At 41.2% G+C, this 24,100-nt stretch overlaps 1 protein-coding gene across 2 annotated transcripts in view; it reads left to right on the forward strand.

Moving 5' to 3' along the window:
• The window catches only part of LOC149194137 (putative LRR receptor-like serine/threonine-protein kinase At1g06840), a 296,065-nt gene that overhangs the window by 150,937 nt on the left and 121,028 nt on the right, over window positions 1-24,100 (forward strand). For both annotated transcript variants that reach the window (XR_016254518.1, XM_089405046.1), the window contains exons 9-14: window positions 19,314-19,382; window positions 19,538-19,606; window positions 19,779-19,850; window positions 20,270-20,356; window positions 20,567-20,635; window positions 21,075-21,565. Coding sequence is in view for 1 of the 2 variants with exons in the window: in XM_089405046.1 (XP_089261172.1) it covers window positions 19,314-19,382; window positions 19,538-19,606; window positions 19,779-19,850; window positions 20,270-20,356; window positions 20,567-20,635; window positions 21,075-21,565 (857 nt within the window). In the remaining variant the exon portion in view is untranslated. The remainder of the gene's footprint in view (window positions 1-19,313; window positions 19,383-19,537; window positions 19,607-19,778; window positions 19,851-20,269; window positions 20,357-20,566; window positions 20,636-21,074; window positions 21,566-24,100) is intronic.

Below are 24,100 nucleotides of genomic sequence, written 5' to 3' on the forward strand. Positions count from 1 at the left end.
GATGCAACGCACTTTGCCTATGGAGCAGGTGAAATGGTCCAGTTTTGACCAGTTCTGAGTAGTTTTTCATGGAGAACTTCTGGGAGAAGATGTAATCAGTTGACCTTGTTCTTTTAGGGGTTGGAACAACACTTTTAGGGACTTAAGAGCCCTTGGTTTATTGACATTTATGATTGGGGTTGCAGTGCCCAAAAATGTCTATAACAGTTGCCCCCTAAAGCATGAGGTCGTTAATTTGTCGATGTCGGGTGAAATGCTTTATCATGAGGATCTGAAGTTCTTTCAAGCTGGAAGGAGACCTGTAATAAGATACAATACAATACATTATCTTCATAATATTTTCATGATCTAGCTGAGGCGGGCATTCCCATGCTTAGCTTTATAAATTCATTTTCATGTACATGAGACAGACAATCGTCTGAGTGTAGACTGATGATTCTGGTAGAGCCATCATCCCTTAGATTGGATGATTATCTGTGCAGCAATGATGTACATTTGATGTCTTTATTTTCTTGAATATATATCGCAGCCCGGATGGATGAAACTAGATCCGGGGTCTTCAATCTCGTTTGATCTTCACTCAAAGTACAAGTCGATCCATGTGAGAGATGTTCTGGAGTCGAACATGGAAAGACATCGCCTGATTACCAGCCAATGATGTAAGCCGTTAACAGGTGCGAGAGGAATCACCGATAATGATGATGACCCTCAAGGTACTACAGTACAATTCACGTGGTGTGAATAAAGGACTTGGCGTCGAACACCACGCAAAATCTTTCAGTCGAAGGCCATTGATGTAAAGCTGTCGCCGGAAGTGAGAAACTTGCCATTGAGGCATGCAAGCTTCAAAGCACTGAAAGGGTTGTTCCTAGATCGACTTCTTGGATAATGAGCTAATGTCGACAAGAGGCGATCTGTCATAGGAGGGCCTTAGTGAATCCCACATCAATGACACGGAACGGAGCAAATGATTTTAATGGAGGTGAAAACGATCTGGTGATATACGGTTTAGGGTGGCGGTCATGAAAGAATGGAGCGAAAATGTATTATAGCGGGTGAGACACAGGTGAATTCTCTGAACGACTTCTCTTGAACATATCGGCGACACTGTCATGATGGATTGGTAGCATTAACCCCAAATGTGGATGGTGTGATGGAACCATGGTGATGTGACCAGTGAATGGAACAACCCAACCCGACTCGGATGCGGAGTGAAAGTGTCATGTTCAAGAGCGACTTGCTACCAACAAAGTTTCTTCAAGTTTTCTTCCCAATTTTTCCCCAGTCATTGCTGACCAGTACCTCTTTATTTTTGTCAAGCTTGAGGAGGATAACATATGCTTGTTCTATAATTTTCCCTTCGAGCAAACCCATCGCTATGTTTTAACGAGCCTAGCGATAGTGAAACTCATTCTTGTCTGTTATGGACAAGTTTGTCGCTATTAGGTTTTAACGAGTTTAACGACAAAGATAACTCGGTCCTTTTCAATTTTAGAGAGTCTGAAAAGGGACGTAAAGGAAACTCCAAAAATCCTTTTTCGTCATCTAATCCCTTAAGTCCGAAAAAGTATAAAATAATACAGAAGGGATGAATTTTCGGTACTTTTAACGAGCCGAACAAAACAAGCGCTCGATCTTTTTGTGTAATAATCCCTCAGGTCCAAAAAGATTAAAATCTAAAGGAGGGATAGCACTTCCGGTCACTTTAACGAGCTGGAGAGGCCAATGGCTCGGCAATCTTTTCATATTTTACGAGTCAGTTGAAAAGAGCTTAAAGGAGACTCGTTTTTGAGGAACGAGTGATAGATTCGGGTAGCAGCTAATTCCAGGTAAGGTTTGGAATTTTCCAATCACGACAGTGTTATAAGGATGGCTAACAGGATCACTCTTCGCAGCTGTTCCTCAAAAGGGGTAAACAATCAAGTGGAGGTGAATGATCGGCCAATACAGAGTGGAGGTGATGATGAGAACACGACCAAGGCTTCAAAGGCTGAAGTACTACATTCACGATGGTTATTTACTGGGAATTGGTTCATTTTTTATTTTAAAATGAGCTTAAACGCTGGGGGAAACACTTGCTCATTGCTTATGTTTATTTTTTAACAAGCTTGAAGTCCGCGTTAAAACTGCTCGATCCAGTCGTATAATAAGGATGTCTCATCTAAGATGCCATTTTTGTGGAGCTTGCACCTTACAAAGCTTTGCTCCGGATCCTTTCTTTATGCAAGTTAGGAAACGACCAATCCTACGAGTTTAAAGGGTTAGAGGACCTATAAATTTAAAAAATAAATGGTCGCTCTTCGCTTGCATGCCAAAAGGTTTGCATGCCCCCAGGTATAGTGAAATAGAGTTTCGAGGTTACCCCTCAATTTGCAGACAAAACATTTGTTTTATCAGGAAAGGCTTACCTCTTTCAGGTTACCAAAGATTGTTCTATCTGTGTTACAAACAAAACACTTCTTCGGCGATGTCTACCGAAATAGACAAAGGCGAGTGGTGCAGACGCCTCCACTCACATAACTTTGACGAGGGAATCTTATTCCAGTCTAATCCCATTTTCCAAAACGGACGGGTGTGTCAGACTAGTCATATATCCTTCGTGGAAACCTACCCTATACCCGAAGTTTTCCTGCCGAAGCAGACCAGGGTGCATGCCCCCTGGGTTTCAGTCATATCCTCCGAATCACTCGCGCTCATCAGGAGGACGGACTGGGGATTGATGAGACATTCCTTGCGTGAAAAGACCATTCAGGGTTGGTATATGACTATTTGCTATGTGTGAACCGGGAAATGAAAGCTGGTCTACGAGTTTGACCACTCTTCCTTCGTGCAGAAAACACATTACTCTAAAGAGTGATGAGACAATGGCTCCCATGCAATAAATATAGTCTCATCCAAGGAGTAGATTATAATCCAGGGGTCCTTGGACTACCATTACGTTCATGTGAACGGTTTTCCCTCTCAATGTTATGGGCACATTGGTAAGGATCCCTAATAGTCGACTGGTTCCTTTGTCAAAGCCTGTTAGATTTCTCATCTCAGGCAAAAGCGATGGCGAACCAAGCGCTTTCCAAGCAGTTGAGGAAAGGATACTCACAGAAGCCCCCTCATCTATGATGGTACCGGCCATAACCATTCTATATACTTGAGCGATGATTCGGAATGGTACACTAGTCGGTAAACGGGGTCTGCCTAGTAGATTCCAGTCAAAGGAAACAACCAGGTTGCTTGGAGGTGGGACCGAATAGACGGCCGGATACGACTCTGACGAACTTCCTTCCTGCGGTAAAGGAACGGGTAAGTTGCCCCCATGTTCATCGGAGTCTGTGCTTACGAAAAGAATTTGGACGGTGTCATCCTTGTTCTCTTCGGTGACTGTATCATCTGAAGATGGAACCTCTGAAGGCAAGACCGGGTCAACTGCTGCCTCGACCTTTTGACTTTCGTCTGGTGTGGATTCAGATGGTTTATCTTCAATGATAGACGCTTCGGCCGACCACAAGGGCGTGTCAGCCGGATTTTCAACTAGTGACGGACTCGGCAAGAGTTTCTTATATCCAGGAGGAAGCTGTAACGGTGAAACTGGACGGTCGTCCAAAACTCTTTTAGCCTCATCTAAGAAGGGACAACGGTGTACGGCGTGATCGCCTTCACACAGTTTACAAGGAAATTTACATTTTCCTTTTTGTCTAGGGGCTTCACTTTCACTAGTTGACGGTGTATTTTCAACATGATCATCAGAGGTTGACGACACCGGGTTGTGCAAACGAGGAGACCAGTCCCTTAAGATCCGAGGGATGCAAGGACAATCTCGATGATAGTGGTCTCCTTTGCAAATGACACATGGCGATTTAGGCCTGGTCGGTGCAGTGTGTGGATTTTCACTAGACGATGCTTGGTTGCCCCTTTTCGCCTTTGGCTCCTTCTTCTTCTTCTCTTTCTTCTTCTTCTCCTTCTTCTTCTCAGGTACTTGATTTTTGGCTTTACCAGCTTCATCAAGCGAAGAGGAAGGAGGAGAGGAAGAATTGGACGAAGTAGAGGGTTGGGGGTAACTCTGGAATCGTTTAGTTGCTGACTCGATTGTTCAGGAATCGTGGTGTTCTGAACGACGGAGGTTGAGAAAAGCCATACGGGCAAACCAATTGTCAATCCTGGAAGCGACAATGTGGCCATATGGGGTGCACCAACATCTCCCGAAGAGGAGAAGGGACTAGGATTTCCTCCAAGGGGAACTCCTTGGTTGGTGGACTCCATTTTCCTCAACCTAAGACCAACGTAGGAAAGGTGATAATTATTCCGTTTAAAATAAATTTTAGACGCTTTGACACAACTTGTTTTTTCAATTTTTAAGAGTCGAGAAAAAACAAAAGATGACTCTAGTCGCCTTCGATTTTTAATGAGCCTGAAGTGACAAGTGCTCAGATGGACCTTTTCTGTTAAGGAGTCTGAAAAGGAACGAAAGGGACTGCTCTGGAAATCTAGACAGAGGGATTACCAAACCAATCGCAAAACTGCAGAATACTTTTTACGGTACGGCAGTCAATCTTCCCGAATGCTGTGTTCAGTGCATTGCGATCGATAGGGCAGTAGACACGGCTTCCTATGGATAAAGGATTAAGCCTATTGTGGTCTCCCAAAATATACTCGACGGTACGTGGGAGCACAAGTCCGTACTGGCACTTATTGTCTCAAAGTGGAGGAATCACCCAACCAATAGTGAAAACAACAGTTACCAGGCTTTACGACGCCGGAATACGTCTCTAGCCTAGACTTCTAGATGTTGTGCGTTAGGTTCCAAAGCGTTTTTAGATTCATTAAATTTATTTTATAGTTGATCTTGCTTAAGAAATTTGCCTTTCAGGTTCATCGCATGATGTAGATGTACAATTCCTAAAATGCAATCTAAGATGATAAACAGTCGTTTAATCTTCTTTCTGCAAATGAAAATCCTAGCTACTAAGGAAAGAGAAATGGCGTTCTTTCAACAAAGAGCAAAGAGCACACACTATATGCACTGTCCTAAATCAAACCAACAAACAGTCTAAATGCAAATGCACATGCATGTATTTGTTTTCAGCCTTCTTAATGTGTAAATGATAAAAAGAAAGCTAAGCGCAAATCTGAATTATTTTTCAAAGCGACAATTACTAACAAGTTTCTTTTCAAAACAAAATGAGGACAATGACAACACTTTGCTATTTGGAATTGAAAACTTGCTTTCGACACTAGAAAAACTACTAATTCAGATCAAATACAAGAGTAACAGGGTAATCGACTATCAAGAACAATCAGATTCTCTTCTATGACTGAAAACGACACTTGCGACACTTTCAAATCAAGAAACGACAGTACAATTACACTACTTCTTTGTAAAGGAGAACTGAAAATGACTCAAAAAATACATAAAAACATTTACAGTTCTTTGCACAATGGAGGTGGAATAACAGCAAGGAAAGGGGTTTCAAACAGAGGTGTATTGACTACAGGCAGCAAAACTCCTGAATAGAGCTAAAAAGAATGAACACAGAAACCAAAATTTAGGAACAAGGCCTTGTCTGATCAACGCACTTGTAACACAGTGAAACTGAAATGCAACGCACCTACTACACTCGGGAAGTGCGCTGCATTTGAAGTTCACAGAACAGACAGTGCGCTGCATTTGAAGTTCACAGAACAGACAGTGTGCTGGACCAGGGACGAGACTTTGATTGGGTTCCGGGTCACAGTTTGCAGTTCAGTTCAGGGATTTTGGCCAAGCAAGTGGTAATCAGTAAATCAATCACAGGGGTAGATCTAAGGAGGTTACTAGAGCCACCATAAGGGCAATTAGAGAGCTTGTAAATCAATTGTTTAATTCATAAACAAAACCCGAAGATTGACTGAAGCAGCGTTGATCTACTTTGCACTTGCATAGCAAATGCAGTTCGAAGGCTAGCTGGCTTGACTTCAGGCTCCGTCTGTAAGTTTATAAAGTAAACAAATGTAGATGAACAAACAATCTACTCGCTCCCCAGTGGAGTCGCCATTTTGTTACTGGAAATAATGTCTATGCAGAGCTGCTAATCCCACTAAGGCTGGTAGCTACCTTAGAAACAAACAAACTAAAACTAATTTCGTTTTCCTTTATGAGAGATAGATGAGAGAAGAATAAAGGAGACCAACCTCTGTCTTGCGCTTGGTTCCTTGCTCGATTCCTCTCTCTTCTGATAGTCCTTTGCTACTTGCTTTCTTGTGTACCCAGCTTCACAGAGTACTTGTAGAATCAAAGCAGCATAACACTATACGAGAACATAGATCTATTATCATAAGCAATATAGGATCAGATGTATATTAACCACACAAATGCATAAAACATCAATCACACAAGTGTATGGAGGAAAACTTGAATAGCTTTATTGATAATCAAGAAAGAGCCAAGAGAATTACAACCAATTGTTCTGACCCAGCATCATCCTCTCAACAAGAAGCCCTTATTCACCTCATGACAAGCTTAGATCACCCAATGCTATGATATTGCACTAAGAAACCAGCAGCACTTCCTTACAAGATACAAAATTCCAGCCTCTGGATCTCTGGGATGAGGGATCCATATATAGATGTCTGCAAGGGAGGTGAGTCAGCTTTTGAGATTTGATTAGTGTCTTCTCTCTGATAGTTCTTGATTCCACTTGGAGATTGATGATCTCTTACTCATCCCTGGTTGAATTCAGAGAGGCAAGTGTCACAGGAGAGGTTTCTGGAAGATTCCATGCTCCTCCACCTTGCGGATTGACCCTGCCATTTGTCCCTTCTCGCCCATCGCACCCCATAGAAGGGCTTTTTGACATGCATCGCACCTACTGTGTGTATTCAGGTGGGATGCAACGCACTTTGCCTATGGAGCAGGTGAAATGGTCCAGTTTTGACCAGTTTTGAGTAATTTTTCATGGAGAACTTCTGGGAGAAGATGTAATCAGTTGACCTTGTTCTTTTAGGGGTTGGAACAACACTTTTAGGGACTTAAGAGCCCTTGGTTTATTGACATTTATGATTGGGGTTGCAGTGCCCAAAAATGTCTATAACACCTACATTATCACCCTAGCCCTTGAGGGCAACCTATAGACATCTTCAATTTGTTTAGAGAACCATGAGGACACTTCTGTGCCCCCATAGTCATTTGGAGCACCACGGGTTATTACAAGGGGTCAACCCCTTGTCCACTACTTTTGAGAGTCCTATTCTTCATTGTGGCACCCATGGAACTCATTATGTTGATTTGGGGTAGCATTGGATGTGCTCTAGCCACAAAATTAGGTGGAGAGGTTGGGGCACATAAGATCTCCAATACCCAGAAAGGGTTTGGGTAGATTCTAAACAGATCAGGAGATATTAAAATAATTAATATTTTTAATGGAGTCCCTAAGTCTAAACTTAGGGAAAATAAAATATTAAGGTGTATTAATATGATTCTGTGTTAGAATGGTCCAAAAGACATGGATCAATCTAGATCTAATATTAGTCGTTGATTAGGGACTTAATCTCGACCGTTGAGATGTCAACAGAAAAAAGTATAAGAGGAGGCTTGAGGGGAAATTGGAGAATACACTGAGGGAGACCAGTTAGTTCAATTTCTGGAGTGGGGTTTGTTGTGAAATTGAACCAGTGGTCTCGAGAGCAGTTAGGAGCCAACAAGTATGGAATAGAGAGATGGGAGATCAACACAGAAGAGGCAGACGCAGAGCCAGAGGAAGCCACGCAGAAGTAGCAGAGACTGTGTAGTGCCAGAAGGGCCCGCGTCATCCACACAGAGGCTGCAGGAGTGACACAGAAACCCAGAGAGGCTGCGCAGAGCCTCAGTAGGCTAACGCAGAAGGTTTCAGGCTGACGCAAAGGGTTTCAGGCTGTAGCAGAGGTCAGTAGGGGCTAAGCTGGGTTTAGAAAAGTGTTGGAAGGTTGTCTATCTGTGGGTAAGCCAGTTTGGCACCCTGTTGTACAAGAAAATTGTTGAATAATAAATTCCTCCCTTGCTGCACCGGTTTTCCCACATTGGGTTTTTGCGGGGACATTAGTCCAAAATAACCGTGTCAATGTGTGCATATGTTTGTTTCTGTATTACTGTGTGATATCTGTAGCAGTATTTATTTTAATGTTTGTTGAAGTAATTTAATGAATAACTTATGATGAAATAAGTAGGAAAAGTAAATCAGTTGCTACAGTGATAGAATTTTCACATGGTATCAGAGCACTGTTGCGGGGAGCGCCCCCCCCCCCTTCGAACCCGCTCCCGAAGCGCGCTCCGGGCGGGAGCGGCACGGGAGCGGGTCGGGAGCGCGCTCCCCAAATCGCTCCCGGACGGGAGCGATTTTCGGGAGCGCGCTCCCGTAAAAAAATTTGCGCTCCCTGGTCTGTGAGGGAGCGCTTCAGGGAGCGATCGCTCCCGCGATCCCGGAGTGCTTTTTAATGCCAGGGAGCGATCGGGGAGCGATCGCTCCCTGATCGCTCCCGGGCATTAAAAAACGCTCCGGGAGCGAATTTTAAAATTCCGGGAGCGGTTCGGCGGAAAAAAATTCCGCCGGACCCGAAAAAACAAAAAAATTTAACTAATTTTTTTTGGTTTATAAGCCCAATGGGCCAAAAAAAAATCATTTCAATGAGATTGAGCTTGAGCTTGAGAGCTGAGGAAGAGCAAAGGAGCAAGGAGCAAGAGCTGAGGAGCAAGGAGCCAGAGCTGAGGAGCGAGGAGCAAGTGCCAAGGAGCGAGGAGCAAGCTTGCAGAGGTAAGTAACTTAATCATTTAGTTAGTTTAGTTGGTTAGGTAGTTAGTTTGTTTAGTTTAATTTACCTGTTTGAGTTTAAAGATCATTAATTTAAATTAAATTAATAAATTAAATGAATAAATCCCAATAAACTAAATTAATTTGCAGATTCAAGACTCAAACCCTACAAACATCAAACACGATGAACCTGGGGATTTTTATTGGCATTTTCCTCTTCCTGGTCCCTTTTCTGGTTATTATGGTGGTGGAGAGTAGGAAACGGAGGGGGCCTGAAACTGAAGAGGTGGATGAAGAAGCCGGAGGAAGTCAAATAGGTGAAAACCCCAGTGAGGAGGATGTGGAGGGTGAACATGAGGGTCAAAAAACTAAACAAGACCAAACTCCATTGTGAAAATATGTTCAGAGGCCTGAAACAGGGAGAGGGGGTGGAACCACTAAATTTCATTGCCCCCATTGCAACACTGATTTCACAGGCTCATACACCCGTTTGAGAAGACACCTTTGCGGGAAAAGGGCATGGGATGGAGAGAAACAAATAGGAATCAGAACTTGCGACGCGGTGTCAACAGCAGATAGAGCCAAATACATAAAGGAAGAGGAGGACGCCCAATACAAAGCAAAAAGATCAAGGGGTTTCTTTGAAAGCTCACAAAGAACTCCTTCAGCATCCTCCCAAGGCAGTGGATATGGACATGGAGGCTCAGGGTCATCATCTTTACGCCGTAGAACCATATCAGATTTCCTTGATGAGGGGTGTAGGAATGATGTGGATTCAAAAATTTACAGGTTCCTCTATGCAAATGGGATACCATTCAATGTTCTACGCTCACCTTATTGGCACGAAATGGTTTCTGCCATAAATGATGCCCCTAAAGGATACAAGAGCCCTGGGTATGACAAGGCAAGAACAGTTGGCCTTGATCATGAAAAAGCAAAAATATCACATTCTTTGAATAAAATGACAAGTTCTTGGACTGACAATGGGGTGTCCATTGTATCTGATGGATGGACAAATGTAAAAGGCAAGCCATTGATAAGTGTTCTTGCTGTGTCCCGAAGTGGTCCCATTTTTCTAGCTGCACATGATTACTCAGACAAGTTCAAGACCGCTATCAACATTGCAGAAGCATTGCTTGAAACAATTGAGCATATTGGCCCATACAATGTCATCCAAGTCATCACTGATAATGCTCCTAATTGTAAGGCAGCGGGAGCAATTATTGAGGATAGATACCTGAACATATTTTGGTCTGGATGTTTGGTTCACACATTGAACCTTCTGTTGCATGATATTGTCAAAAACAAAAATGAACAATACCAATGGATTGGTGATTTGTACAAGAGAGGAAAAAAAATGATAAAATTTATTACAAATCATAGCAATACCCATGGCCTTTTCCGCAGTCACTCGAGATTGGAGTTGCTGAAGATTGCGAGGACTAGATTTGGTAGCTATTACCTCACCTTCAGGCGCCTTTTGAAGGTAAGAGAGGGTTTAGCTAGCATGGTATCAAGTCCAAATTGGCAGGTGTTAAAGGAAAGGGCTACAAATGTAGCTGACATTGCAGGTTTTGAAACGGTGGAGGAGGCCGCTCTTGATGGGCAGTTTTGGACAACTGTGAGACAGGTATTGGATTTCACCAAGCCAATTTATAACATGATTCGGTTTGCAGATACAGACAAACCAGTGATTGGCGAGGTGTATGAGCAAATGGATACCATGTTGGGGGAAATAAAAGACATTGTTAATAACAGAGATCCCGACTTGTACAATCTGATTCACGATTGTGTGTGTGAACGGTGGAAAAGGCTTAACCTTCCACTACATTGCTTGGCGTATATCCTTACGCCAAAATACTACTCAGATTCTTGGTTGGGCAAACCTGCAGCAGGGGGTGGTGTTAGGACCAAACCCCATTTAGATCGAGAGGTAACTAAAGGATATCTGGATGCATTAGAAAAGTTGGTGCCTGACAGGGAGGAATGTGCAGCTGTGTGCCTTGAAATAGGCAGATACTTCACTGGCAGTGGTTTGTATGGTAACTTCCATGCAATGGACGACAAAGATAAATTTGATTCTCTCACATGGTGGGAAACATATGGCGGCGACGGACTTTTGCGAAAATTGGCATTGAAAGTTCTTGCACAGGTTGTAAATTCTTCTTCTGCAGAGAGGTGTTGGAGCACCTACAGTTATATACATAATGTGAAAAGAAACAGGCTCAACGAAAACCGAGCAGAAAGCTTGGTTTATGTGCACTACAATTTGAGGTTGTTGAGCCATTACTGTGATCGGGCTAATGAAGATCCCACATATAAAATTTGGGACAATCACCCTGAGGACGACAATTTGGAGGATGGCATTGTACATATGGAAGAACTAGAAGATGAGCTTGTACGGGATGAAGCTGAAGCAGCTGCAGCAGCCATGCCACCTCCACCTCCACCATCCAGTAGCAGTTCTCGGGGCCCGAGTCTTGTTCCATTGCTGTCGCCACCTCCATCGACACCCTCGCGTGGAGGCTCTAGTTCTGGTCGTCGGTCTGGGCGGGAGACTCCTAGAAGACCGCCACGACCTACTTATACTCCTGGAGACTCTCGTGGCAAGGGCCACTTGTAGATTTACAGTTTACTTGTCTTTTTTAGTTTCTATTAGACTTGTCACTTTAGTTTTCATAACTGTTCAGTGTTGAGTTTTGAGTCCTTGACTCTTGACTCTTGACTCTTTCATATCATTATGACATTATGATATTTTTTGTAAACATTATATCACTGTGACAATGAAAATTTGAAGTTTGAAGTTGGGCCTTGGCAATTATAACTCATTGGTAATGATTGTGAATTATGAATATGATGCTTTGTGAAAGACTAAAGTTGTTTCATTTCATCTCATTATTCATGTTTCATTTTATAAATTTTTAACATTTCATATCATGTTAACAGTTAGAAGTTAGGACTTAGAAATATCTTCGATATTACTTCTTGTAATGGTTAAACTTGGCTTACAAGTACAACTTGTTACTTTGGTGATCAATGATGATAAATGTTATTGAATTGAATGTTATTTTAATTTATTATTTTACTAAGGTTGATGACGATTATAATTTCTAGATGATTGATGTGATATGGTTCAATGATCAATTTATGTTTTTTTATGTTTTTTATGTCTATTTCATCATTCTACATGTTTTTGTTGACATATATGTATCAAAAATTAAAAAATATAAAAAATATATATATTTTTAAAAAATCGCTCCGGGATTCGCTCCCAAACCGGGAGCTTCTGAAAATGGTCGCTCCCACTCCCGCTTCCGCTCCCGCTCCCCGCTCCCGCTCCCGCTCCCGCTCCCGCTCCCAAGTAACACTGTATCAGAGCAAGTAATCAGAGACAAAAAAGGAAAATAAGTTATGGGTCGAGACCACGATGCAGAGGCATCCACCTCAGGGAACTCACGTAGATTTTTAGAAGATTGCACAAGAGAGAGAGACTTCGATTTCTCTATGTTGGCTTCCAGGTTGGAAGAAGAAGTGGCGTGCATGACTAGTGCTTCATCATCAGAAGCATGGTATATAGACAGTGGAGCCTTGTGGCATATGACGGGAATCCCGGAGTGTTTTTCAGAATATCGAGAAGAGAAGATGAACTTTCAGATCACCATGGGGAACAAGGCAAATTGTACTCCAGTAGGAAAGGGTACCATAGTTTTTCAGACAGAATCGGGAGAGCGGTTCCGTGCCACAAATGTGCTGCATGTGCTAGGATTGGGGATGAACTTACTTTCCGTGTCACAACTACAAGGCAAGGGCTATGACGTCTACTTCATCAAGGAAAAGGTATATGTCAAACACCCGAGCTGGAAAAAGAAAGTGCAGATCGAGATCAAAAGGAATCGGTTATACAGATTACAACTAGAATCTCCAATGGCACTAATAGGTAGTCATGGGGACAAGGACTTGAACGAACTATGGCATAGAAGGATGGGTCACTTACACCATGGAGCTCTGAGAATTCTCAGGAGCATTGTAACAGGAGTTTCGGATCTGAGTATGGAACGAGATGATGTATGCAAGGGATGCGCTATAGGAAAGTATGCCAAGGTGGCATTTGCTAGGAGCAACCACAGGGCCAAGAGTATACTAGGATTGATACATAGATATCTGCGGACCTATGTCCGTCAAAGCTCTCAGTGGTGCCGAGTATTTCCTTACCTTCATTGATGACCACTCGAGGAAAACTTGGATCTATTTTCTGAAAACCAAGGATGAGGTTTTCTGTCGATTCAAGGAGTTCAAGGCTCTAGTGGAGAATCTGATAGGTAAGAAAATAAAAGTCTTGCGCTCAGATAATGGTGGAGAATATGTCGATAAGGACTTCACTGATTATTGCGCTAAGGAGGGCATCAGAAGAGAGTGGACAACTCCCTACAATTCGGAGCAGAATGGGGTGGCAGAAAGGAAAAACAGGACTATTGTAGAAGCAGCTAGGGCCATGCTGTATGATCAGGATATGCCAAAATTCCTGTGGGCAGAAGCATGCAACACAGCTATCTACGTTCAGAACAGGACTCCTCATCAGGCATTGGGCAAGATTACTCCAGAGAAAGTCTTCACTGGGAAGACACCTGAAGTCAGTCATTTCAGGATATTTGGGAGTTTGGCATATTGTCGCATACCCGAAGAAAAGAGGAAGAAGCTGGATCAGACTGCAGAAAAGGGGTATCTAGCAGGATATAGCAAGAACGCTAAGGCATACAGGATCTATCTTCCAGGGAGTAGGAAGGTAGTAGTACGACGAGATGTAAAGTTCATGGAGGACAAAGCTTTCAGAAGATCTCGCGAAATGCCTTCCAAGGAGCAGTCGAAAGAGGATCCGTTGGTCATGCCTCTTCAACCAACGGAAGTGAAGAATCCTTCCTCAGATCAGGAAGATTCTCAGGATGAGGAAGAGGAGCGAACAGAAGCACCTGTTGGCAGAGGAAGAACCAGCAGGGAACTTCGTCAGATTCTGCGTGATGCAGAGAACTTCATCGGAGAGCCAAGGAATAGTAAAAGGGAGCAAAAACAGCCAGACAGGTATCAGGCGTTAGTAGCTCAAGATGGAGAGCCTGCCAGCTTCAAGGAGGCAGCTCAGCATCAGGTCTAGCTAGATGCGATGGTGGAGGAGTATAACTCCATAATGGTAAACGATGTTTGGGAGGTGGTGTCAAGGCCTCAAGACAGATCTGTGGTAGGTTCAAGATGGATCTACAAGATCAAATATGCTGCGGACGACAGTATTGAAAAATACAAGGCTAGGTTTGTGGCTAAGGGGTATGCTCAAAAGGAAGGGATTGACTATGAGGAAACCTTCGCCCTGGTAGCCAGGTATACATCTATTAGGACCGTGATATCTCTTGCAACCCAGATGGGATGGGAGATCCATCAGATGGATGTCAAGATGACATTTCTGAACGGGGTAATAGAAGAAGAAGTATACATTGAACAACCAGAGGGCTTTGAAACTCATGAGAAGAAGTCTCATGTATGCAGACTGAAGAAAGCCTTGTATGGGCTGAAGCAGGCACCAAGAGCGTGGTATGGTCGAATAGATGGCTACTTGCAGAAGATGGGGTTTGTCAAGAGTGACGTGGATCCGAATCTCTACTATCTGGTCATAGAGAGCGAGCCACTTATCTTAGTATTATATGTGGATGATCTCTTCCTGATAGGATCATCCAGACTCATTGAAGACTACAAGAAGAATCTAGCCACAGAGTTTGATATGAAGGATCTGGGATGAATGCACTATTTCCTAGGGTTAGAAGTTTGGCAGCAGAAAGTAGAAATCTTCCTTGGGCAAGGAAGGTATGCTACAGAAATCCTGAAGGGTTCGGGATGGGAGATTTTAGACCTATGGCTACGCCAATGATCACCAACTGGAAGAAGATTGATGCATCAGAAGACAAGGATGTCGATCCCACCCTATACCGACAGCTCATAGGGTCCCTGATGTATCTAGTCAATACCAGGCCAGATATTTGCTACGCTGTGAACACCCTCAGTCAATTCATGGTGAAACCAAAGAGGGCTCACTGGGCAGCAACAAGGCACGTTCTCAGGTATTTACAGGGAACAATTGATTATGGGCTCTTGTACAATAAGGGGAAGGATATCAGGTTGAGTGGATTTACTGATGCAGATTGGGCAGGAAGTTCAGTGGATCAGAAAAGTACCTTTGGGTACTGTTTCAACATTGGATCAGGAATAACCTCATGGTGCAGTAGGAAACAGAAGTCTGTGGCTCTGAGCTCGTCTGAGGCAGAATATATGGCAGCAAGCTCAACTTCGTGTGAGGCCATATGGCTTAGAAAACTGCTGGTAAACGTATTGAGAAGAAATATGGAGGCGACCAGGATCATGTGTGATAAGCAGAGTTGCATCAAACTCTCTGAGAATCCAGTATTTCATGATAGGTCAAAGCATATTGATATCCTGTGTCACTTTGTCAGAGATTGTGTCCAACGAGGAGTTGTACAGTTGAGCTAGACTCCAACAGGGGAACAAGTGGCAGATATCCTCACCAAGGCCCTTGGAAAGTCAAAATTTGACTACTTCAGGGAAAAGATGGGGATGGTAAAGAACCCCTTTTAGAAGTAGTGTGTTAGCAGCACGAATGAAGAGGGAGTTGCAGTGCAGATGCAGTGTTGGGAGAAAGGACCAACAACAACACAGATGCAGAGGGAGTTGCAGTGCAGATGCAGTGTTGGGAGAAAGGACCAACAGCAACACAGATGCAGAGGAAGTTGCAGTGCGGATGTAGTGTTGGGAGAAAGGACTAGCAGCAACACGGATGTAGAGGGAGTTGTCGTACAGATGCAACAATGGCAATAGTAGAGTCATGAACAACAGTACAGGAGGCAGCAATGCAAAGGATGTTGTGCAGGAAGGCCTAGCATCATCATAGGTACCAATGCTGGATGATCAGAGTAATACTCAGTGAGGAGTATTGCTAGAGCACAGTCCTTGCTAAGAGGGAGTGTTGATTTGGGGTAGTATCGGATGTGCTCTAGCCATGAAATTTGCTGGAGAGGTTGGGGCACATAAGATCTCCAATACCCAGAAAGGGTTTGGGCAGATTCTAAACAGATAAGGAGATATTAAAATAATTAATATTTTTAATGGAGTATTAAGGTGTATTAATATGATTCTGTGTTAGAATGGTCCAAAAGACATGTATCAATCCAGATCTAATCTTAGCTGTTGATTAGGGACTTAATCTCGACCGTTGAGATGTCAATAGAAAAAACTATAAGAGGAGGCTTGAGGGGCACTTGGAGAACAAACTGAGGGAGACCAGTTAGTTCAATTTTTGGAGCAGGGTTTGCTGAGAAATTGAACTAGTGGTCTGGAGAGCAATCAGGAGGCAGCAAGTACGGAACAAAGAAACAACAGATCAGCGCAGAAGAGGCTGACGTAGAGCCAGAGGAAGCCACGCAAAAGCAGCAGAGACTGTGTAGTGCTAGAAGGGCTTGCGTCATCCACGCAGAGGCTGCAGGAGTGGCGCAGAAGCCCAGAGAGGCTGCGCAGAGCCTCAGTAGGCTGACGCAGAAGGTTTCAGGCTGACGCAAAGGGTTTTAGGCTATAGTAGAGGTCAATAGGGGCTACGCTGGGTTTAGAAAAGTGTTGGAAGGTTGTCTATCTGTGGGTAAGCCAATTTGGCACCTTGTTGTACAAGAAAATTGCTGAATAATAAATTCCTCCCTTGCTGCACCGGTTTTCCCACATTGGGTTTTTTCGGGGACATTAGTCCAAAATAACTGTGTCAATGTGTGCATATATTTGTTTCTGTATTACGGTGTGATATCTGCAGCAATATTTATTTTAATGTTTGTTAAAGTAATTTCATGAATAACTTATGATGAAATAAGTAGGAAAAGTAAATCAGTCGCTGTAGTGATAGAATTTTCACACATTAGGCCTCTTAGAGGGCCCTACGACATGCATAAATTATTATTTGACCTCTTGAGAGGCTTACTTTTTCATTTGTGAGCTAGTTTGGTGGGCTTGTCACCAAAAGGTTGTATTATTAGCACATTATTTTATTTTTGGGGCTTATGTAGGCCAAGGAGGCTAATTCAAACTCCTTAGATGTGTATAAATACAAGTGAGGTGAGATCATTTCTCATCATCACTTTGGATTGGATCTCTCTCTTCTTTAGAGAATTTCGCACTTTTTGTTGGAGGATGAATTGGAGCATTTATGGATGAATTTTGATGTATGGTTATTGGTTTATCTTCTCTTGGAGCTTCTTTATTGTCATTTGTGAATGGTTGGATATACTCTACTGCATGTAAGTACGTGATTTTGATGTTATTCTTGTTACTTTTGTGATATACGCTGGATTGGGATTTTTGACAAAAGCGGGGCATCGTCTGGTGCTTCTTGGATTGACATCAATCACAATCACATATCAACAATCTCCCCCTTTGGCATTGATGGAAACACACATACTCCCCCTGTGATCACTGCTCCCCTTGACTCCATGCCTCTCATCTTCCTAACCCACTTTCTCTCCCCCTTTGACATCAATGGTGAAGGATGAGTCCCCTTGACAATCTGCTAGCTGATGTGTACTTGTAACTTGCCTCTCCTCCCCTGTCTACTTGGGTAGATAAAAGGCATTTCAATGTGAACTTGGGAGAATCCCAAGTTTTTGTCGAAGATACTCAAATGTCTCACGCGGTAAAGGTTTAGTGAATATGTGAGCTATTTGCTCCTTTGTCCCAATATATTCCACCTTTATGTTCCTCTCCGCAACCTGCTCATGAACAAAATGATATTCGATAGGAATGTGTTTGGTTTTTGAGGGTATGACATGATTCTTGGAGATGCTAATAGTGTTGGTGTTATCGCATAACATCAGAATGGGCTTATCAAACTTCACCTGAAGATCCTGCAATATTTGATTCATCTAGTGGACCTGCATACAACAAGTTGTTGCTGCTATGTATTCTGCTTCTGTTGTGGATAAGGAGACTGAAGACTGCTTTTTTCTCAAACATGATACAAGACAACCACCTAGGTAGAAAGCGGCTCCAATGGTGCTTTTACTATCATAAGGTGGTTATAGCATTCTTTATGCAACATTCCAATCCTAATTGCATAAAAAAATATCCCGCTTAGATTGTTTGCATGACTCCATAAGCCCTAGGGTTTACTTGTCCCTTATCTCTCCCTTCGACTACCATTTAACAAATAAAAAATCATTTACATTTCTTTGTTTTATGAAATCTGATATAAATTTCTAAATATCATAAATTGGATTTCAGGTCAATTCTATATATTTTACATAGACACTAACCTTTCATTTTAGACTTGATTTTATTTGATCATAATTCTGAAACTCCACTTAAAGTTCATTCTTCAATCAAAATTATGGTTAAGACTAACTTGTTTTTCATTTTTCATATCAATTGCTTGGGTTATCTTTACACTATGCAAATCTAGAAATTAAATTTCTGCAATAAAAATAAGATTTGCAAGCTACCTATTGGTTATTTTTTTCATATCTTTAAACAGGTTTAAAAAGTGGTTTTCACCACTTCTTCGTATCTGGAAATTACCTTCAAATATACCATAAACCAGATTTGTGTTATAGATTTAATGTGTGGTTTTTTTTTATGTCTAGTTGGATTTAGTTGGTGTATGCTTTCGTCTCTTAATGCTGGAATTTATTTGTATGAACATAACATTATTGTATCTTCTGTGTTAAATCTTCTTTGCAAGTCTTATCTCTGTTTGAGTTTAACTCACATGGTGATATTTCTAAGTGTAAATCAATATATCATACTTCATCGTAAATCAAATTTACATCCAAAGTCTAAGGATCTCATTAGATATATTATCAATAGAATTGGTCATTTAATCACAACATCTAGGGTTACCCTCCTTGGCCTTAAAAGAGCTAGCAAAAATTGAGAGGAGAACTGTGCTGAGGTGCCACTGGTACTTCTCCTAGGTTTCTCAATGTTGTGTCTATGGATTAGGGGTTTTTCAACCTGGATATGAGCTGAAATTTATTTGTATGAACATCACATTATTGTATCTTCTGTGTTAAATCCTTTTCACTTTGCAAATCTTATCTCTACTTGAGTTTAGCTCATTTGGTGGTATTTCTAAGTGTAAATCAGTACATTACACTTCATCATAAATCAGATTTACATCCAAAGTCTAAGGCTCTCATTTGATATGTTATTTATATACTTAGTTCATTTAATGACAACATCTAGGTATACCCCCCTTGGCCTAAAGCGAGCTAGGAAAATTTGAGAGGAGAATTATACTGAGGTGACACTGGTACTTCTCCTAGGCTTACCTTGAGGTTGCATCTGTGGATTAGGACATTTTCCACTTAGTGGTGAGTTGAAGAAGTAATACTCAAGCATATATTTGTTTTCCTTAAAAGGGTTGCATAGTTATTCTTTTACCGAGTCAAGGATCTCCCTTCTAACTTATTAATATCTGTAATGGTCAAGCGTATGTATACTTTGCTAAGGTGTGTTGATTTTTACCTGCAGGAGCCTCAGAAATTGCGGCTTACACGGGTTTATACCAGACTTTAGTACCATACCTTCTCTCAGCTATTTGTAAGTTAAGAAATTCAACTGTATTTGCAGATGCAACTACATTGGATATGTTTCTTCCACTTTTAATCTTTATGAAGTTCCTTTCAGTCAGTGATGTGTCCAAGATGACAATCTATTGGATTCTTTTATGCTAAACATTCTTATTTACTATGCAGAGATCTGAGTTATAATGAGCTGACAGGAAGCATTCCATCAAATAAGCTTTCTTCAAACATTACTACTATGTAAAATTTCTCAGGATCAAATTTACACTTTTGTTATTCTGGAAAAATAACTTAAAGTCCAGCCATTGATCTGACATAAGTAATGACTCTTAGATATATTTGCACACATTTACATTTCTGATCTGCATTGCTAGGATTTTTCATTTGATTATTGTCTTGCACAATCTTGCAGTGATCTATCACATAACAAGCTTAGAGGACCAATACCATCAAGCTTTGCAGGGTTGCCTTTACTTCAAAAATTGTAAGAACCCCTTGTATTGGCTATAAGTTGCTTTCGCAAATCACGTTACTTTCAGTTTGTATTACATTGACACCGAAAATGAACGTCTTCATATTCTGGCATCATGGATATTGTCATAGCAAAGTGGATTCTCACCAACTGTCATTCATTATTGGTAAAGCGGCACACAAAGAAAAGAAACAAAGTGATGTTACACTGAGTCATGTTTGACATTTTCTTTAACTTTGACACGAAATATTGATGCGACTTCACAAATGAAAGAAAAATATGAATACGTTGGTGAAGTTTTCTTAATAAAGTAAAATAGAAATGAATATTATCCATGGGAACAAAAATGTAGCGTATTGCCTTTCAGACGACAATTACTGAATATAAAGCACCAAACATGTGCTTATTTGAAGAATTATTTTCTCCTACAGATTACTTGATAACAATCAGCTGACTGGCTTTGCTCTATCTGACAACGGGTCAAGCATCTCATTCAATTCTACCGGAAAACTCTTACTGTAAGTTGTCTATTAATTCATGCTTATTGGTCAGAAAATTTAGCATTTCTTGCCACCGATAGCATGTATAGCTTCTTTTAAATTGTGGTAGAAGTTCCTTTCTATGCGTGCAATTTTATTCATTTGCATTTCTATGTAACTTGTTGCTTTACTTGTAATTCTGAACATTTAAAGATAAACTGCTAAGTATGCTGTCTGTACGTATTGCAGGGATTTACGAAACAATAATGTAACTGACATAAATCTTTTGGAAGAATCATCTCCAAATATTACTTTGAGGTAAGATAATATTTTGCCATTTTGGCCTTTATCTTTCTATGCTGTTGGTTTCCTTTAAATTGACGGCCTTATAGTGCATCTCCAATTTTATTATACATATATACATATATATGGTTTTTCCATTCTTGCTCTTGCCATTGACATTGACAGGAGGAAGTTGGAATATATTTACCCTTTGACTTGGAAGAGAAAACCTGATGTCAAGGCACAAAGAATGGACAAACCAGCATTTTGTTCTTATGAAATCCTTAATGTATATATTGTTAGCTTTAGTTTTGGATCCTCTGCCGATTCCACTACATATTACTCACTACTTGAACATCCCGCTGTACATTCTACTTAACTATTGATGTTCTCATTGCGGATTGTTCAACCCAGAATTTTGGTTCCTTACTTTCTAGCTATCATGTAACCATGTGTTTCGTTGATGAAATGTCAGGTTGGATGGGAACCCTGTCTGCAGGCAAGTGAGGATATATGATATATCTAAACTTTGCAGTACTGGGAATGGTGATGAAGATGCCTGTGGAAGCTCAAACAGCAACAATACCACATGCAGTCCATATTCATGTTCATCACAGTACTATGGGCACAATCCAAACTCTAACTGTTTGCCAGCTCTCATTGAAGTGGGATATTGTCTCAAGAGTCCTAGTTTCTCATTTTTCCCTCCATATATCAAGATGTTTGGAGACTACCTCACATCTGAGTTGAACCTGGATTTAAATCAATTATCCATAGCCTGGTATAGTTGGTCACCAGGTCCTAGACTGGATATGAACCTGAAGATCTTTCCTCCTAAAGATCCATCGGTTGGGGAGTTAAACCAAAGTCGGATTCTGCAAATACAGAATAAATTTACTGCATGGGAATTTGAGAAAAATAAGATATTGGGACCATATGAATATCTCAGTTTTACATCATATAAAGGTATGCCTTTCACCTTAATTCTCTCTACATTCCTTTTCATTTCTATTTTCTCCCTTTTCTGCTTGTGGGTATTACTTTACCTGTTAGTTTGTAATAAGGTATACAATTGAATTGCATCTGTTACTGGATCTATTTATTACAAACAGTGATTTTCTCCTTTCCTTCTGCTTTTTGTTGCACCTGTCTTTTTTGAGTAATTGTTTGATGAAATCAACTTGAATTTTTAAGTTTCCTAAAAATTTGAGAGGTCTACAAAATATTAAGATTCATACAGATTTGATTTGCCACTTAACTGTTGCCATAAAGATCATTAAGAATGCTAATAAATATAAAAGGTGAGCTTAAAGTAAACCCTTGTGTTGATAGTTCATAGGAATGTTTTTATTAGAAACACGAATGTGAATTTTTTTCTCTGTTGACTGCCATCCCTGTGTGCTTACCCTAATTTTCAGAATTTAGCAAGATTTATTGGACAAACAATTACTTGATAGATTTTTAATAGAGATTTAATACTAGTGGGTTTTTATACCAGTGTTGCCAACCGTGCGATTCTTTCCCGAAAACATTGCCATGGCGCAATTTTTTGGGCTTGACAATAGTATTGGCTGAAAAAATTGACGATTTTTTCCTTGTTTATATTATCACAATATTATCGAAAAAATTGCCAAAAAGTCACAAGTCAACTAAAATATTGCCCTGCCATGCCTATGTTGTATTATAAGTCAATTTTTTGTTTGTTTGTTTCATGTTTCCAAACGAAGGTCATGGGTTTGAGTATAGGGAAGAAGGAGAACGGATTTTCTAAGGCAAAGGAGGAGAAAAATACTGATTTTAGGAGCCAATCCTGAATTTTTTTGCACTATGCAACGATTTCCCTCAACAGGCCATGTACTTGCAGGTATGGGCATCAAATTTGACCCTGTTTTTTTGTTTGTTTGTTTTTTATTAATTGTTTTTTAGTTTTTTCTTGGGTTTTCAGTGATCCATTTTTTGTCCATGATTTTGTTAGGGAGAGAGAGTGCATTTTTTTACATTATTGTTTCATCGAGTGGATAGGGTTTCTTGATTGTAAAATGTTGACTTTTTAATTTTTTTTGTGCCCTAGCTTCAATCTCACATTGAAGGCTAAAATGCTGAGAATTTCAGACCCTTTGTGGAATATGGTGAACCCAAGGGGGGGTTCAATACACAAATTGGAGTTGCGAGTTGTCTGGGAAGCACATGACAAGGGGAATATCTTGATTGAGATACCACCTTGCAGAAATTCTGGGACATGACATAGAACTTTGAACAAATACATCTCCATGAATCATCTTGGAGACGGTGATGGACCCGCCAACATTCAGGGGATCTCCCCAGTATGAAGTCCCAACTAGACCTCACACTGTCTGGTGTGAGAGTCCCATCTGGTATGATGACACAGTTTCCATTATCTTAAATATTTGCCGTAGCTCTTGCTTGTCAGCACGTGAGAGTGGTTTACTTTGTTTTTGAACGACGAGGTTTGCGTGCTTGGTGAGTGCTTAGTGCCGCTTGTGTTAGAGTTCTTTCACTGTAGAGGGAGAGGGTGGAAGTGAGTCTCAGGTTGAAAGGGAATAGTCCCAACTCTGCTAGAGACACACAATACAACAGGACATGCGCAGCTTCCGGCAGAGTAGTCCACACGGATGCGGCAGTCACAAACACAAGGTGAACAGATAGCACGTACAACACCCAGCAGAATAGTCCACATGAGTGCGACAGGCGTTATAACAAGTTTACAAGAATGAATTTGTCGAGTGTCCGACAGGATAGTCCACACAGGCGAGACAACGTTAACAACTGATACAACACATTTCCAATAGCATATGTACTAAAACAACCGAAATAGTTCAATTGTCTTAATACAGGTTAAAGAAACATGCATTACAAGCATCCAAAGAATAGTCTTACAAACGAATACAATACATGTGTGAAAACGTGCTGACCTGTTAACAGGCTTCTGAATTAAGCGAAAGTTCCAAGACACATCCATAGACCTGTTGACCTCTACTGGTCAACTTCCCATGCAGTACACCCTCTTTTCTTGGCAGAAAGGGGTAGCACCTGAACGACGTGTCCGTGCCAGCCTACAGTCATCAGCAGCTTGATCATTTCAATTGTAAACCCAGTCTGCATGTATGAATTGTAAATAATCTAAGCAGATCAAAGTCATGTATGTAAAATTGCCTAGGTGGACCTAACTTTCTATGATAATCTATGTCCCGGAAGGTTTTTCGTCTCACCGATCCATGGATCGGCAGAGTTTTCCTTCAAACCTGACCCCAAAGCCGGGATGGATTTTGTCATTAGAACTTTAGGAGAATCCTAGTGTGTTAATATGCTAGATTATAGTTGTGTCGCAGAACTGGGTGATTTATGAGGGTCTGTGTTAAGTGGGCTTGTCCCCTTGAGATGTAAGTTGTAAAAGTCATGATGTAATGTGTCTTGAGGGTCGAAAAATGTTTTAAATCCCCTCGTGAGTCCTAAGTCCTAGGTCCTGGGTGATGTTTCCAA

This window comes from Pinus tabuliformis, chromosome 2_2 (genome assembly GCF_031772625.1).
Source record: "Pinus tabuliformis cultivar Carrire ecotype Pingquan chromosome 2_2, CPIR1, whole genome shotgun sequence".
Taxonomy (NCBI): Eukaryota; Viridiplantae; Streptophyta; class Pinopsida; order Pinales; family Pinaceae; genus Pinus; species Pinus tabuliformis.